At 43.0% G+C, this 18,949-nt stretch overlaps 1 protein-coding gene across 1 annotated transcript in view; it reads left to right on the top strand.

Moving 5' to 3' along the window:
* The window catches only part of mtmr14 (myotubularin related protein 14), a 47,355-nt gene extending 31,072 nt beyond the window's left edge, over positions 1–16,283 (top strand). Inside the window, exons 16-19 of the mRNA XM_039798442.1 lie at positions 6,425–6,557; positions 9,982–10,158; positions 11,346–11,552; positions 12,665–16,283. Of these exons, the coding sequence (XP_039654376.1) occupies positions 6,425–6,557; positions 9,982–10,158; positions 11,346–11,552; positions 12,665–12,845 (698 nt within the window). The 3' untranslated portion in view covers positions 12,846–16,283. The remainder of the gene's footprint in view (positions 1–6,424; positions 6,558–9,981; positions 10,159–11,345; positions 11,553–12,664) is intronic.
* Positions 16,284–18,949: the final 2,666 nt, after the last annotated feature.

Below are 18,949 nucleotides of genomic sequence, written 5' to 3'. Positions count from 1 at the left end.
GTACGTTAACCTCAGGGACACAACAATAACATCCATAAATCAGCAAACTATGTATGGCTAAAATTGCTACTTTAACAGTTTAAACGTTTTTTCAATTGATTGCAACAAACGTGGTCACGAACTTACCCGTGACTCTGGTGACTCAATCTGGAAAATAATTCGCGATTTTGTATTTTTGAACCTCTGAACTTACCGTTGGAAAGCCTCGGCATAAGACGGGACGGCATGAGACGGGACGGCATGACATGGGACGTTCCAGGCTGCAGCCATACCTGCCTCCCCGAGACGGACGACAGCACGGGACACACCGAACAGATTTGAGTCACTGACCTCGCCAGACTGTCCCACGGCCGATAATCGGCCTGATGTGTCCCGGCCTTTATGTTGACAACGTGGACGCAGATATAGGAAACTCCGAAGGCAGTCGTAATATTTACCTAGCAGGCTAAGCTAATGCTGTTGAGCTAACGTTAGCAAATGTCGGCGTAGTGTTAGTTAGCTGTCTAAACTTGTGAAAATCCGAACAACATCCCCGTCCAAGCTGTGTTTCACTTTCCCTCCAATATTATTATGAACACAATAAAGACACCTGGGCTCGGTCGAGACCAAAGCCATATGACTATGGCAAGATCACAAGCATTTAGGTACACGGAGTGCTAGCGAAAAAGCTAACGCTAGCATAAGGCTAAATTCAAACCTAATTAATTTCTAAAGCAGTGTTAGAACTTTTTTGACAGCATGGTACACATTAACGATGGTATTACTGTATTTGTCCCAATTCATTTGTTATCCTATTGAAGAGAGAAATTGACATTTACCTCACACAATATGAACAGCTCCCATACTTTTTGCTTCACGGGGGGGTCTTGTGAAATCTTTTGCCGCTTTCTTGTCTTTCATTGCAGCCAAACGCGCAACAGTTGGGCATTTCTTAGTGATTTATGTTATTTTTATTATTTGTATTTTTTATATATATATAAAATTTTATAAAATGTTTCCACTATTCCCTGCACTATGTCAATGAAAATCAGATGAATGTTGGAATCAAACATGGAGTCCGCAAAACACGTGACCACCTTGGAACCAATTGCATAACGGGATAGCTCAGAACATTCGATTCCCTAGTTGGCCACACTCTATATACTCTATATAAAGGGCGCTAGACGTGTTAAAGGACCAGTCTGTGCCTCAGAAGTACCTAAGTTATATTTTAGAGTCTGAGGTGTATGATTGTGTTTGTTTTCCAATTATGGTATTGCTCTTGTTTTTTATGTTTGTAGTGTCTTATAATTCCATGCAGGCTGAGTACCTTTTAGTGCATGACGCTTTGAAAAATAAACGTGTGCTATTATTAATAATAATAATAATAATAATAATAATAATAATAATGGTTCAGTTACATTTAGTGTCCCAGTAAGCTATTTTAGCAAGCACAATACCAGGACCTCCTCTAAGTGGAACGAAGCCATCTTAAGGCCAGGCAGCAACAAGGCATCAAAGTGCTTAACATAGAACATTAAAGAGTTAAAAATAATAAAAAGATTTGTTAAAGAGAATATAAAAACCGTTAGGTATAGAATAAAAGTTAAAGGGCAGTGTAAGAAATGGAAGCATAGGATGGCATAGTGGAGCATAGAAACTGAACGCTGCTTCTCCATGTTTAGTTGTGAGTCTGGGGACAGAAAGCAGAGCTCACCCAGACCAGCTGATATTGATAGTAGGCTGACTGTGTAATTGTCTTAATGTTGAAGTTCAGGTCTGAGTCTGAGGATGGGGGCAAGCTGACTTCCAACGAAGTAGTATGAGCCGTCTAGCTAAATAAGAAAGCCACAAGGTCTGCTTTAATTTTACACAGGGCCACCGTGTGTGGCAGAGTCCCAAAGAGAGCTGTTAATATTGCTGGAGCAAACTGCACCTGAAGAGCAGCAGATAATGTTTGGAAGATATTGGACCAATAGTTGTGTATAGACGGGCAGGACCAAAACACACGAATAAGCGAAGTGGGAACTATTCTACACCAGACAGGATTAACATCCGGGTAAATCTGAGAGAGTTTGGTCCAGTGAATGCGGTGGAGGATTTTACATTGAATTAGACCATGTTTGGTGCACAAAGAAGAAGAAGAAGAGTGAACTCAGGAAAGAATGCCCCCCCCCCCCATGAGTCATCAGTGATTCCTTCCCCCAAGTCCTGTTCCCATGCTGCCTTGACAGCAGACAAGTAACACCGGAGTGAAAACATTCTCTCATACCCACATGAAATGATACCTTTTGGCGATGGGAGCGGAAGTAAAAAAGTGTCCATGGGGAGGTCTACAGGCTGAGAGGGGAATCGGGAGCTTGCACTACGTACAAAGCTACGAACCTAAAGAGATCGAAAATAAGTTCTTTTTGGGATGCAAAATTTAGCTGATAACTGCTGAAAGGAGGCAATCAATGTACAAATAGTTGAATGATTTAATGCCAAAAGTGGACCACACTCCATCTGCCAGAGAGGGTACGAAAGCATGGTTCATAGCTATTGGGGCATGCAGTGAAAAAGTCTGCCATCCAAAGCAGCGTCTGAGTTGATTTCAGATTTTTAGAGTTGACTTAAGCAGAGTGTTTTTGCAGTATGCTGAACAAGTTGAGAGATCAGGGGATTAAATCAAAGCAGATAGAGAAGACTCTAATCTTAACTAAGCGGGGGCACACTGCAAAGCTTCTGCACGCAGCCCAAACTGAAATTGGCCGCCCAATAGTAGAAGAGAAAGTTAGGGAGGGCCATGCCCCCCACCTTTTTTGGTCTCTGGAGATATACTGTATTGTATGAATTTTTTTTTTTTTCAGATGAGCTTTAAAATAATCCCGTCAAGTTTTTTTAAAAAGGGTTTAGGGATAAAGACAGGAAAAGGAAGGAAAATATGGGCAGGATATTAACTTTAACCGAATTGATACGACCAGCTAAAGACGGAGGGAGTACTGACCATCTCTCAAAGTCCTGCTGTATTCGGGTGAGGAGAGGCGTAAAGTTACATTTGAAGAGATTCTTGAATTGGTCTGTAACTTGACCTCCAGATATGTAAACTTGTCAAGAACAGTTCTAAAAGGTATTGTGTGAAGAGGGTATTTGTGGGCCGCAGCGTTTATGGGTAATAATTCGCTCTTATTGAAATTCAGTTTATAGCCAGAGATGAGACCAAATGAATCAAGAACAGAAAGCACGGTGGGTATGAATGTATCTAGCCTACAGACGTAGAGGAGCAAATCATCTGCATAGAGCGAAACCCTCTCTTCGATGCTGTCCCTGTTCACACCAGTGATATGAGGATGAGATCGTAGCGCAATGGCGAGAGGCTCTATGGCGACTGCAAAAAGCAGGGGGGATAAGGAAAAAAAACAGGCATCCCTGTCTCGTACCCCTAAGGACAGGGAAATAGTTAGAGTGGTTGTTATTAGTTCTGACAGAGGTGAGTGGGTGGATGTACAATAATTTCACCCGGTCTATGAACTTCTCACCAAAGCCGAAACTTTCTAACGTACGGAAAACATAGCCCCACTCCACTCTATCGAAAGCCTTCTTGGTATCTAAGGAAATTATAATCTGAGTTTTTCGAGCTGGAGGGCTTGTACAGAACATTAAATTAACGTCTTAACATTAGAAAAGGCATATCTATTTTTAATAAAGCCTGTCTGGTCAGGGGAGATTACAGAAGGCAGGATCGTTTCCAAATGCATAGCCAGTAGCTTAGCTAAGATTTTATAATCAACATTGAGTAACGAAATGGGGCGGTAAGATCCGCTGGAAAGAGGGTCTTTGTTTTCTTTTCAATATCAATGAAATGGAGGCCTGAGATAAGGACTCAGGGAGAGAGGCGGAGTTGAATGAATAGGCGTAACATGTTGGTTAGGAGTGGGGCCAGTTTGACTATAAACTTCCTATAAAACTTGACAGGAAAACCATTTGGTCCTGGGCACTTAGAACACTGTAAAGAACCTGCCGCTTGTGAAACTTCCTCCACTGTTATGGGTTCCTCCAGTTGTAGTTTGGAAGTTGTAGCAACAGAGGGGACAGCAAGATTCAAAAAAAAAAAAAGAGTCAAAGAGTGAGGGGTCCGCTGACTGTTCGGAAGTATAAAAAGTGGCATAAAAGTCCCTAAACTCAACGTTTATCAGCTGAGGGTTGGTCGTTACACTAGTAGGAGTTAGAATTTGGGGGATTTGATGTGCTGAAGATGTCTGGCGTAGTTGATGGGAAAGTAATTTACTTGCCTTATCACCATGTTCATAGTGATTGTGGTGTAATTTTACCAGCATTCCTTGAATTTCAATAGTAGAAAGGTTATCAAATTCTGCCTATAGGGAGAGTCTCTCCTTGTATGCTGATGGTAAGGGGGAAGTTGCATAAATGTTATCCAGCTGTAGTATATGGGTCATCAGCTCAGACATCTTCTTTTTCCTCTTTGTTTTCTCGCAAAACAGGTGTATGACATGATTTGCCCCCTAATGAAGTCCTTAAACGTCTCCCACAGCAGGGATTGTGAGACACCAGGCGTTTCATTAGTGGCTCTAAAAAAGTCAATCTAACCATGTAGAAAGTGGACAAACTTGTCGTCCAATAACAAACGTGAATCGAAACGCCATGGTGCACACGACACTGGTCCCCCACCCACTACTAAGTCTAAAGTCAGCGGGGCATGATCTGATACAACAATAGGATTATGAGAGCATGAGCGGACAGAGGGTATAAGTCTGTTGTCAAGAAAGAGGTAATCAATGCGGGTGTAGGTGCGGTGGACCGGGAGAAGAATGAATACTCCCTGCCCGTGGGATTGAAGAAACACCATGAGTCTGAAACAGAGAATTCCTGAAGAAAAGTTTTGATAGCCTTAAAGTATTTGGATGGGTTACTAGGTTTACTAGAGGATCGATCAAGAGGGCCCAGCCAGCAGTTAAAATTAGGGATGCACCAAATCCAGATTTTTGGGGTTCGGCCGAATACCGAATCCACTGGTTAAGATTCTGCCGAATCCAAAACTGAATACCGAATCCTCAGTCCATTAACACAGTAACACATTAATGAAGTAAACGATGTCCACAACCTCTAAAATAGTTAAATATAACAACTTAATGTTGAATTCACGCACTCTTTTCACATCGTAGGAAAGCACATTGCAATCGCTATATGAGTGTCAATTTTGGCAAATCTTTGCTAACCAGTGTATGATGAAGGTGTTGTGAAATGTTTGTTTAAAGCACTTAAATAAGAAATTCATGTTGTTTACTGTTCTAAAGGAAATAGTAAATTATAGTGTGATTAAAACTCACTATTTACATTATTTACAGTACTTGATTTACAGCTGATATGTGAAAAGGTACACAACCTTATTTGTTTAACAGTAATTTAGTTTTACTGCGAACCGTCACAGGAAGTGCTTTTATTTTGAAGTAGCCTGCATGGAAGTTGTTTGTTGTGTACTCTTGCTAGCTTACTGAGATGAACGTGAGACGCTAGATGCAAAACATGTCCGTCAAGCTTAAGTTGTTCACTTTCTTGTGTGTAAAACTGCAACATATTGAACAGTAAATGTTCAAAGTAAAAGACAAGCGTTTTTGGTCGTCATTCGAAGCCATTCCACTACAGAAAGCATGTTGGGTGGGCGAAAGCGTTTTTTCTGCTATAGCGCCACCTAGTGGTGGAAGTGGGTCAATTGTTGCGCCTCAGGTCCTTGCGGAGTTTTGGACCAGTCCTGAAAATGGCAACCCCCCATCATTTATGGTTTAGGCTGTAGCAGGAGTTTTATGTGGAATGACTGTACAAAGTGTACAGAGGCAGCAACAGCAGATCAATCTCCCGGATGCGGGCGCTGCCATCTGCCAGAGTCTGCGCTGTAGTGATCAGGCAGTGGAGCCGCGGTATCCAAGTTCCGCCCATTCACACACCCGACCAATCTCGAGACAATCCCAGCTGTCAATCATGAAGTTTCAGCTGTTTTTATAGCATCAAATAACAAAAAAAACAAATTGATCAGAAAAAATGAACACTTGAACAAACATAAGTGTTATCAGAACTACCTAAAAGGACAGAAACTATCTTTGGAAAAAAATATTTGATGTGTTCTTTGACTTTTTAGTTTGGTCCATCAGCTAACATGGAGGGGGTGGGGCTTATGAGCTATACTGCAGCCAGTCACCAGGGGGCATTCAAGATGTTTTGGCTTGACTTATACAGTCTATGCTTTTACCCCTGGTTCCCTCCTCTGTCCTGTCCATGTCTGAACTAACTGCGACCCAACAAATGTCAATGGCATTTTGAATGAGGTTTTCTTACTTGTATGACAGAACCCAGATGTTGTGGTTTGACTACAGCTCCTGCTATGATACATCAGAATGTCAGCCATTAAAAAGGAAGTGAGCCAACAGCCGTGCTGTGTGTTTGCTTTCAGAGCCCAAGGACCGCGGCAGTGTGACCAGTCTGAGCAGTGACTTCTCCCTCATCACTGAAGAGGCGGGCGCCGCCTCCAGCCTCACAAACGACACTGTGGACCTGTTCCCCAGCCAACCCCAGGCCTCCAGCTGGTCAGTATCACACACACACACACACACACACACACACACACACACACAGGCTCACTTCATTTATTACAATTTTTTTTATTGGATGTTTTGGAAAGTTGATAGATGACCTTTTCATATAAGTGAATCATTCATGTTCAAATGCAAGCATTTCAAGGAACAACACACAGAGCTCCATGTATTTCAGTGTTGAACACAGCGTTTGCGTGGGCATATTGCTTCAGTGAGATTAGATAATACTAGAGCATCTTTCAATTTGAGAAAGTTATCACAGTGGCTCAGTTCCACTCCTGTCCACCCACACGCTCAGTGAATGATGAAGACTCGGGAATGGGGGGGAGGCCAACTACATGCTCACTTTCTGTCAGTCCATAACTCTGCCTGACTGCGTCGGGACGTTCATGGTGATGACAGGAACTCCACATCAGAAACAAAGGAAACAGGGAAGTTTTTCTGCTCCAGTCCATGAAACACTGAAATAGAACTGACTGCAGAAATGTCTCCTACGCGTTCTGGTACTCGCCGGGATGAGTTGCCTACACATGATCAGCCGTAAAACGGGGAGGTAGGGCGCCTAGCATAGAGGCGGCTGTGGCTCAGGTGGTAGAGCAGTCGTTTACCAACCGGAAGGTCAGTGGTTCGATCCCTGGCAGTCCAATGTTGAAGACGCTGAATCTGATGCGGCGCCTCCAGGGTGTGAATGTGTGTGAATGTGTCCCTGTACGGCAGCCTCGGCCTCAGTGTATATCAATGTGTGTGTGAATGGTGCTGTACTGTGTAAAAACACTTTGAGTGCTTGTTAAGACTTGCAAAGCGCCATATAAATGCAGTCCCATTTACAGGAGAGGCAACGCAGGAATAAGTCATCACAGCTTCTGGCTCCCTCACGCACTTTTGGAAGATCAGCGGTAATTAGGTTGATGTTGGAATAATGTAAATGTTGTGATCCTGCCCAGCTTAGTTTGAATGGCTCTGCGCTAGAGCTGTCAGTCTTCCTCTATAATACCATAATACCAAATTATTTTTATTTTTATTGTTATTTTAAATAATATTTGAATATTTAATGCTCATATGCAGCCTATTATTAATATGTACTACACTACTCAGGCTTATGCATCGTCAATGCCACTATAAGCATGTGGTGGTTATTGTTACACGTTCTCTCCACTAGAGGGACTTCCAACATCAGCCTGGCTAGCGCCCTTTATGGACCTTTTTCACAGCAGACTTTTTGACTTGTCATAGTAGGAAAAGTACAGCTGAAATTGATAACCTTGACGATGGCTCAGTTCTATCAAGTGTCCCAGTAAGCTATTTCAGTGAGTCAGCATGCACAATACCAGGGCCTCTCCGAAGTGGAATGCAGCCATCATTAATGCTTTTGAATACACCTGTGCTTTTCCTACTATGACATGTCAACATGTCTGCCGTGAAATATAGGGGATATAAAGGGGATCTATGTCATGGCGCATTGCATTTCTGCCTCTCTCTGTTTACATTATTTTCCACTACGAGCACACAGTGACAAACCGAGAACTCTATTGAAATATTATCTAACAAGTGTATTCAAGCGGCTCTGTTGTAAAGGCTAACAGGGCTCTGTTAGCGCAATGCAGTCCCTCCAGAAAAACGCGATTATGCGATCCCATAATTCAATGCATAATCAGCCAAAGTCTGCATATTCATGCGGGGGCTGCATTTTTTTCAAATATGCCGCACTTTCGGCGCATAACTATTTTTGGAAATTAAGTTTTAAAAAAAGCAGTGTTGGGGTAATCACTTTTTCTTCTCTTTTTCATCAAACCGCAGTTTTTGCAAGTTCCCGCAATTTTTGCAAGTTACCGCAATTTCATCGCATAAAATTGCATAAATATCCTGCATATTCCATCGCATTTTTTAAGAAAACGTGCCGCATAATCAAGGATTTTTGCCCGCAACAATCACAAAACAACTTTTCTGGAAGGACTGGCAATGACATCATGTTAGAAAGCACAGCCGAAACGATTTGTCATAAACTAAGCAACAATAGTGTTAGCCACGATGCTAACGGCATTGATAACTAGCTAAGCCAAACGGTGCTGTCACTACTATTTTAGTGATTTGAAAGCAACCTTTTTCTTGCAGATTGTCTCATTACTGAGAATACAGCTGTAAGAAGGTAATATATGAAGTCAAAACTAACTAACATGTCTAATAGGATGAAGTGGTGACATTTTATATCCCAGGAGTCAACTTCACTGTGACGCCATAATGTTCTGAAAAGCCCGTTATTCACCGCCATAACTCCAGAACAGAAGGGGAAACATCTGGTCGGATACTGAATTGGTGACACTAATCTTGAAACTGTGGTGATTGTTTAGAAACCAAAACATACACTTAATACCTGTAAGAATTAACTGGACTGAATATGTATATCCGTAACAGCCGGCTCCTCATCTACAATGGGTCTCCGGTTAGAGAGATAGACACAGGGGGCAGAGGTCTTGATTCCACTTAACTTTACTGGTGTTCAGAATCTGGTACAGTGGTTTGAACAGTAGGAACAGCTTTGTAGAAGGACAGTAGGATGCCTGTATGGTATATGTATGGTATCTGAAATAATAATCAGAGTAGAAAACAATAGTGGGTCAATATGACAGCAAAATGAATGTATGTCATATGTCAAATGAATACAAAACTGTCACATTAGCATCAACTATCTTAATATACTACACTCACAGATTAGCATCTCACAGCGTTAGCATTAGCGCGTTAGCATTAGCTTAATAACAGCGATGTAGAAACAGTATAAAATCTACTCATAGAAATATCAACAACAATCAAACTCTCTAAATCGTCCGTAAACACAGTAAAGCTCTGCCACAGAACATCTAAGTGACTGAAATATGGGTTCTAGTTATTTAATGTGCTCATTCACGCATACAACGCTCATTCCTTGGCTGTACCGAGTGGAATAACTCACTACAAATACAGATGCAGTAGTAAAGGACCCCAGTCTTTGCTTAGTTGCCCGGCCTAATGCCTGTCCATTTATCTAACTAATACTGCCACCTAGTGGGACCAGTGAGAATTCAGTACAATACCTTTTTATTAAATTGCTTCAAAGTCTTCACTGCATATAGTCCGGACAGACATGGATGTGAATGCACGGACCGTTTAGCAGAAGCATAGAACCACAAGGAGGTCTGTGTCCGAACCCCCTCTGTGCCCACCTACCGCTCTCATTTACCTTAGCTCCAGAGTCTGAGGGATTTGGATCACTGTAATAAAAATAACACAGCAGATTACTGTCAGATATTTTAGAAGGAACTGTTAACTTATGAGGATGCTTCATGTCAATCAAAATAAACTTGATTTGGTACCAAAGTATTTTTCTGATCCCAAGCTGCTGGTGCTGCACACGGACCTGCTCTGTTTGTGTCCTCAGGAGAAAAGGCCCCGCCTCCTCTCCTCAGATGGTTGTTTGGAATAAAGCCCACGCTTTGGACGAGCACCTCTCCCATCCACTCACTGAGGCCAGGTCTTCCAGCTCCTCCTCCTCCAACCAATCAGAACATGGCGTCACACGCATTGGCAGTAGCCCATTGGCTGTCCCTGGAAGAAGGTGAGTGAGTCGATGGAACTACTAGGGCGTGAAGAGTAGATTTATTTTGTAAAGTATCAAGCTGCGCTGTGGCCTTCCTGTATGTGATTACCTTCCTGGCTTGACACATTCACTCCCAGATCACGGAGACGCCGAAGCGATCACTGCTGCGCCCGCCGCCAGCAACAAAACTCGTTCCCTATTTCATCATGTGCATGTAGGGTAGACAGCAATCAGTTTTTGTCACCGGTAGCCGGTGAACCCCAATCAATGAGCCTATAGCAATTTAGCGTCTCCCCGCCCTCGCTGCTGCACTGCGCATGTGTGGGGACACAGAGAGATCCCGATTTATAGATAGATATACAATATCCCAGCAATAAAAGATTCCATCGCTATTAAAACCTACTGTTCAAGGCGCCGGGATAGCTCAGTTGGTAGAGCCTCCTCGACGCAATGTGCCTGGGTTCGACTCCGACCTGCGGTCCTTTGCTGCATGTCATTCCCCCCTCTCTCCCCTTTCATTTCTTCAGCTGTCCTGTCAATAAAGGGCTAAAAATGCCCAAAAAATAATAATAAAAAAAAAAATATAACTGTTCACTGTGTAATCCAATATGAGAAAATCTCATACGATACGTTTTCCATCTTTGCTGTCATAACATTTTTTACATTTTAGCATGACTCTCTGCACCATGATAAAGTGACTACCAGGTCGAGGCGGCTCAGACCAGCAGATGTATTCTTTGGACCATCTCACAGTGCCTTCATTGCTGACTTCAGTTAGTGGTTAAAGAAGAGTTTTCTCCTGCAACCAATTTAAATGTTTTAAATTGACATCTATGAAAATACTGTAGATTTGAAAAGGAAAAAACCTAAAAGTCACAGCTGGTTTTGTATTGTTTTCTAAATTGGCGGAGGAGAAGATGTGCTGGAGGCTGATGGAAACTAGAGTGGTGGTATCAGGATGGTATAGAACCATATGTCTTAGTGATTATTTAAAGCTAAATATGAGTGTGACACCGGCAACAACAAATGTATGCCTATTTTTTCCTAAAGCAGAGCGACAGCTCTTATTACCTACTGATTGTATTTCATTTTGCAGTGAGAAAGACCTGTGAATACATGACTGCTTGCTAACTAGCTTACCTCTGAGGAGACTGGCTGTCTTTATGTAGTTAGATTGAGTCTTGTCTCCTCCCTGTCTCTCTCAGGTTAGCAGCAGACTACACCCGGTCAGGTTCCTCCCTCTCTACAGAGTACGGCAGTTGGCAGATAGTTTCAGGTTGTGGCAGCATCCATGACCACTCTCACTTCCCTCCCCCTCTGGCCTCGGCCTTCTCCAGCTCATCTGCTGTGGCTGCTGCCTACGACTGCCCTCTGCCCTTCAGTTTTCAGGATGAAGGACCCAGTGGACGGATGTAAGTAACACTGTACAGTCCTCCTGTCAGCTTTTTCATTGAAAAAGAAGGGCAGGGCGCCCGGATAGCTCAGTTGGTAAAGGGGGCGTCCGTATATAGAGGTTTACTCCTCGACGCAGCGGGCCTGGTTTAGACTCCGACCTGCGGCCCTTTGCTGCATGTCATTCCCCCCTCTCGCTTCCCTTTCATTTCTTCAACTGTCCTGTCAAAAATAAAGGCCGAAAATGCCCCCCAAAAAATCTTTAAAATAGAAAGGCAATGGGAGAGCGCAGACCCCCGCCAAGACTGAATGCCCCATCTCTTATTTTTAACGAAAGTGAAAAATCATCTGTGTATCTGCCCCATGATTGTGATCCGCTCCAGAATGTAATGGGTTCTTCCTGCATGCATACTGACTAGCATTATTTTTTTTATGTCACACTTATGGCACATGCATGAGCATATGCCTGCTTATAAATGACAAAATACTGCAGTACAAAAATGCTAAATATGTTTAGGGTAACTTATGAAAGTATGGTGGAATTAACAGGCTAGCTAGCTAACTAGTGGACCGCTGGTTGGGTAGCTAAAGCTAGTTAGCTAATTCCGTCATGCTTTGATGCAACACTGGTTACAGAAAAAGAGCCAATCAACAATCTGTTGATAGAAGTGTATGTTCTCCGCTGTGACCAGAGTGTGTGGATGAAGCATTAAGTTATTAAATTTGACTCTTAGTGGCTGGCTGGTTGGCTAGTGGTTACAAATGACTGTTGCCGGTGGTGCATTGGCTAATGTGATTGGTCAATCATCGACGTACACTTGTATATAGTTCTTGCTGTGCGGTCTGTGTCCCGCCAGCAATACTTGCAGTGAGCAAGCAAATAACATTTATCCATCTTTATTGGGAGGGAACGAGAGGAACTGGGAAGAAGGGAGAGAAGCTGAGAGATGATGATGAGTGTGTGAGCTCTGTGATGGTTACTGTTGGGCTGATCCAAACTGCTTCTGCCTGCGTCATTCCGGTCTTCTTCTCTTCGGATTTCTTGTTTGTTATTATTTTTACAGCACTTTTAACGTAGGATATCTCTCCTGTTTCTTTGTGTCTCATCTTGTTTGCTTTCTCTCCTGTCCAGGTGTCCCCTCCCCTCTGAGCGCCAGGCCCGTCTGGAGGCGGTGCGGGAGGTCTTCCTGGCCGCCTACAGCTCCACTGTTGGCCTCAAGTCGTCAGCGCCCAGCCCCTCTGGCGCCATCACCGGTCTGCTGGAGCAGTTTGCCCGTGGGGTTGGCCTCCGGGGCACCAGCGCCATCGTCTGACCCTCTCAATGTGACTTCAGACAGTCCTCCTGCTTCCATCCATCCATCTATCCATCCACAGTCGATGCAACATGCCTGGACTGGAGGACAATAAAGTGCCAAACCTCTCTGTTCAATTGTGAAGCATTGATTTTTACCTTTTGATTTTGTTTTCAAACCTTACATGCTTAGATAAAAAAAAAGAAATCTCTGCTGCTCCAACTTTTCTTTGGACTTTTAATCTTCCATGTTGAGTTCATCATTCAGCCACAGTATCAAAAGGGATATAAAGAAGGCTTTCTAACTGCTGAAATGTAAATGGCTGAATATGGGTGTCCCTGTAACAGGCAGAATATAAACACTTCTTTCTTCCTCTATTCTTCCTCACCTGTTCCTAATTTTCCAAACTCCCTTCAGAGTCCTTGCAGTCATCGTCCCGTGTGCAGGCAGCGATGTGTTCTTAGTTCTCTTGTGTTGTGCTGCTACCCATTACTGATCCAAGCAGAGGGATTTTGTTTTGTTGGTTGGATTTGATTAGATAAATCAAGCACTACAACCAACTTTTTTTGGTTTACAGCTTTGATAGCTAATATGTGGCTTCAGCAGTTTGAGTAAGGGCCAGTGCTTTGTCCTGGTCTTACATCATATTCTGTGACTCAAATAGGAATTCTCAGTTTTGGCAAGACCCCTTAAGGTTAAGGTTCACTGTGCTAATCCATACAACATATCGTCTGACCACATCGAAAGGCCCAAATGTTTCTAGCGGAAAGGCCACTCCTGAAGCCTCAAAGAGAGGGCTGCGAAGCAGTGTTCATATAGGGACAAACTGTTGAAGGCATTCATGGTGTTGTGAGAATCCTGCCTCCTTTCTCCCCTTAGACCACCTGGCCAACACTGTGTGAAGGGGCCTGATTTAAGGTCGAAACCTTAGTTTCAGAAACTGCTGGATGCAGCGCAGGTTCCTAGGCTGTTCCATGATCCAACAAGCACTTTCTTTGCAGCATACTGAAACCTTTAATCTTTAGTGTGTCATCCGGAAACATCTAAAGGCAAAAGAGTTCATAGCTGTTAAGAATGGTCAAACCTGAAGGCTGGGAGAAAAGCCAGTATGGACTAGGCATGGGCCGGTATACGATTCCGACGGTATGATAACCTTCAGCAAAAATATCACGGTTTCACAATATCACAGTATTGCAATTACAGCTTTAAAATGTTTTTGATTTTAAATGTCTGGGTAAAGAATATTTTTTTCCCCCCATTGAACACAATGTATTTTATCTTTTTAAACACACTGCACACTGGCAGGGAGAGGGATTACTAAACTGCAGTTTATCTCCTTGACCACTCAAAAAAACAGCTCATACCTTAGGAACGGTATGACAGAAAATGTTAGTGGTTTTGAAACCTTGACTTTTTCAAACAACGGTGTGCCTTGAAACCGGTAACCGGCCCATGCCTAGTATGGACAGAAGGGACAATTACAGCCACCTGCTAGGAAGATAGGCAGACTATCCTTTAACTAGATAACTTTAAAATTCTGTGATATTTTCTTCATTTTCATAACATAAGTTTGGATGTTTCAACATGGACAGGAACAGTTCCTGAATGGCCTCACATAGCAGTGTTTGAAGATCGTAACCCAGGAAATGAAGCAATCCTAGCTGTCATTTCACCTCTCCAGTCTGTCTTCATATCCTCCACCTGAGTCCATATCTGGTCATTTCTTCTTCAGTAGCACTGACATGGTAGCACAAGCCACTGAGCCTGGTGGTAGCAGATCTGTGAACCGGAGGCCTTTTCAGTGTTTCAGGAGTCCAGTGAAGCGAGGTCTACAGGACTCCTGCCAGTGCTGAGCTTTCTGCCCAGCTAGGATCACACCAAGCTCGGTCAAAAACGTGTGTCTTTTCTTTCAGGTCACTCTTGGAGAAATATTTCTACCTGAGCTACTTTTGGGTATATTCGCACTCTGAAGTAATTTTCTTGTTCTTTTCTGTTGCCAAACAGTTTGGACCGCTGCTGTACCTCAGGATGTTTTGTTGTGCCTTTTTTATCTTCAGTAACGCTGGGTCAGATCTCTACTTCTTCTGGTCCAGTTTCAGGTGTATTTCTGTTTCTTAAATGATTGTAAGAGCTTGGGGGGTGTGCAGCTGGTTGTTGATGAAAGGTTTGACTGTAGAGCATTAGCAATGATAGCTTCAGGGCTTCCCCTTTATCACTCACCTGGTAGCAAGATTCTAAGTATGTTTGTTGTACTGTAAGGTTGATGTGATGATGAGCAAGATTTTCATTTCTGCTTTTGAAAAAGACTGTAGGAGAAGAGGATTTTATTGGTTTAAGGAATAATTCTAGTAGGAATTTTGGGAAATGCATTTATTCACTTTCTTTCTGATAGTGAATGACAGATTAGCATAAAGACTGGGAAGGAAACCGATAGCTTAGCTCTGTTTAAAGTTTGGAGTCTGTTTAAGTGTGCATACCAACACCTCAAAAGCATAATTGCCATGTTGGTTTTTTGAAGCCAAGTATGATATGTGGTATATATGTAGTAATTGTTCAAGGTCTTAAGTGTAATTTTCAGATTGAACATAGGCTAGCTATTCCCCCCTGTTTCTAGTATTTATGCTAAGCTAGGCTAAACACTGCCAGACTCCGGCTCTGTACTTAAAGCACAGACATAAAAGAGGACTTGATTTTCACATCTTACTCTTAGAAATAATTTGAATAAGCATTTCCTAAAATGTTCAACTGTTGTTTCAACTTGCAGAATTTAGTGTTCTGCTTGCCAAATATAAGCCAAATTCTGCTTTGTTTGTACAACAGAAACACATTTGCTAAGCTGTTTTTAAACCACAGGAGGTGTCATTCTTTTGTTCTTGATGCATTAAGGAGTTTGTGAGCATGTGGTTCATGTTCTCTGCATGGGCTGTCAGAGTGCTTCCATGTTGTACCCTCAGAGACACAATCTGTCCAACGCATGGCCTCATCTTTCAGGATATCTTTCCTGAAAAGGAGTTCTAGTTCAGTCAAGGTTTCATATCATTTGTCTTTATTTTTGCATCATTTAATCTATTCTGTCTGCCTGTAGCTGTTAAGCAGTCAATCACAGGACCCTTGCAATAACATTTTCAAATTGCTGAAAAGTCATTGTAAGAATTTCTCATCCTAGTTTACTAGATACGTGTCACGTTTTCACTCAATGGTTTCGTATGACATCCTCCAAGTTTATCTCCATACAGCATACAATGTTTTACAAACTCACTTTTATTTCAGAATCTGATAAAAATGCTGCATTGCATTCGTCCCGATGTTCTCTGTGTAAAGACTTCTTTGTACAGTTGATGCATTTTTAAGTAATTCTACTTTTATTTTTTGTTATAAATTGCTCTTAATTGTTGGCAGGTGACAGGCCACAATGAAAGATGAACGGAGCAGGGAATAAACAAAAAACACATCTTGTGACTTCCTTATTTCTTTTTTTGTTCAAATGAATGTGAATGATAATCTCAGTAGCTTGTATTGGTCATCATCCATGGTGAGATATATGAACTACTTCACAGATAGGACCTCTACATACAATTTGGCAAATGAGAATTCTATGTCAAATCTAATGTGATTGCATAGAGCACTTACATAACTGGATGTTTCAAATTCCCATTTGGTACTTATGATCAAATTCACCTGTGTTATGCTAAATAAATTGCCATCACTTAATAGGACAACAGGAAACTGCTTTCTGTTGTTAAATTCTGTCTTCGCCCCATTAAATGCTGAGGTCACTTCTGCCAGATGCCTTTTCTTAATTTGCACGTTCTGTTTAATTTAGACAGTGACAGAGAGTGAGGGGAAGACCTGCAGCAGAGGGCCCTGGGCTAGACTCATCATTTTTTTCCTCATGACTAATTTATTAATGACTCAGCTTCATCTGTAATAGAGAAAAGAATCACTTAATCTGATGTTTAAAGTCAATAAAACCACTTTGCCAGCCTGCTTTATGGAGTTCCACAACTACACGTATCTGTGACGGGGTGACTGTTTTGGACTGATGCGTGTGCATGTTTTAAGTCTGGTAAGAGAAGTAAAGGGCATTGTGTGGCTGAAGGCTTCTGTTTATACTCCCTAGGCGAGTGGCGCCCGGGGGAGGCTCAGCGACGAGCTGGAACAGTGGACAGCAGCGGTGAAGGAAGCAGTGCCGCTGGCCAGAGTAGGGGAAACCACATGGATCAGCTAAATACCCTCTCTATACTTTCTTCTGTATCGTTTTTACCCTGGTTGACCTTTGGTGTCCGTTTAATTCAGATTTTTTTATTTTTTTTACTCTGCTCACCCATGATAATTAGAACCTGTGTAGCCTTTTTATGGAGTCCTAGGCTTCTTTTAGCCGAGATGGCATTGTCAGCTTTTAACTGTATTTTAGCATTTAAACATGTATTGGCTTTAACCTCGCCAAACATCCTCTACAAGTAAAATGTTGTCTTTATTATTTGTGTCCCCAACTTGACACTGCTCTTCCTGAGTAAGTACAAAAATTACTCTTGAGAATTTTCATGTTCATTGTTCTGTTTTCCCAAATTTACGAGAGAGAGAGAGAGAGAGAGAGAGAGAGAGAGAGAGGGCTCCAGAACGGTGAAATCAATAGCAAGGACCTGATTTGGACGAGAAGCAAGCAAGTGACCCATGCACAGGCTGTAGGTTGAGTGTATTTGGCTACCTGGCAGCGTTCACATTCCTGACACCACTGCTTGATGTCACGATGCATCCCAGGCCAATAGCACCGCTGACGGACCAGCTCTGTTGTCCGCCCAGCACCTTGGTTCATTATGCAGCTGCTGTAGTACCTGTGTCTTGAGTGATGCAGGTAGTACCAGCTGGAGCACTTCGTCCTCCCCTGGGAAGTGCACCTGGCACCTGGAAAGTGCATCTGCTTTCTTGTTGCTTCGACCAGGCTTGTACTTGATGGAAAACCAAAAGAAGACAACTGTGCATCCCAATGATGCTCTGTAGCACCCAACTTTTCTGTGGGTAGGTGACTGAGAGGATTGTTACACCACACACTTGTGTCCCAATAGGTAGTCCCTGAATTTTTCAGTCATAGCCCATTTAAGGGCGAGAAATTCCAGTTTCATGGAGCTGTAATTTGTCATGGAGCTGTAATTCGTCATGTTGCATTCTGTTGGCTTAAGGCCACGACTAGCATATGCAATGACCTTACCCTCTTGTTCTTGGGAGAGTACAGCGCCCAGTCCACTGAAGCTGGCATCCACCTCCAAGATGAAGGGTAATGAGAAGTTGGCGTAGGCCAGGACTGGAGCAGACACCAACCTTCTTTTTAGGCCCTCAAAGCCCTGCTCACACTCCTCCGTCCATACAGCATGCAGGCTTGCTTTCGATAGTTTCCGTGCTTTGGTGCCAGTGAGTTGAGCAACCAGGCGATGCAAAGGGGCTGCCAGCTTGGCAAACCCCTCTACAAAGCGTCTGTAATAGCTGGCGAATCCTAGAAAAGAGCGCCACTCTGACACATAGTTAGGCTTTGGCCACCCTGCCATGGCTTTGATTTTGTCAGGATCAGAGGCTACACCTTCGCTGGAAATGACGTGACCCAGGTAGTTTACTTCTGGCCTGAAGAATGAGCACTTCTCCAACTTCACCTTCAGTCCTTCCTGTTGCAGGCGACCCAGCACAGCATCCAGGCGGTGAATATGCTCTGTCACAGAAGCAGAAAAACACTCGAACAACCTGAAAGGGGTACAGAAGGCCATCTTTGCCTTGTCTTTCTCGGCGACAGGTACTTGGTTGTATCCAGCAGTCAGGTCCAAAGTGGAGAACCAGTGAGCCCCTGATAAAGCATCAAGGGATTCTTTAATACGGGGCAAGGGAAAAGCATCCTTGCGAGTCTTACTGTTCAAAAGTCTAGTCCACACACAACCGAAGGCTACCATCTTTCTTTTTCAAAAGCACAATGCATAGCAAAGGGGCTACTACTTTCTCTGATGACCTGTGCATCCAGAATGTGGGCCTTCGCTGCCTTGTACTCCGAAGGGGGAATACGCCGATATCACTGGTGCACCGGCACGTCATCTAGTAATGGGATATCATGAGAAATGAGGTTAGTGCAACCTAAATCTCCC

The sequence above is a fragment of the Perca fluviatilis genome, chromosome 4, assembly GCF_010015445.1.
Source record: "Perca fluviatilis chromosome 4, GENO_Pfluv_1.0, whole genome shotgun sequence".
NCBI classification, from domain to species: Eukaryota; Metazoa; Chordata; class Actinopteri; order Perciformes; family Percidae; genus Perca; species Perca fluviatilis.
This window is presented reverse-complemented; position numbering and strand designations above follow the sequence as displayed.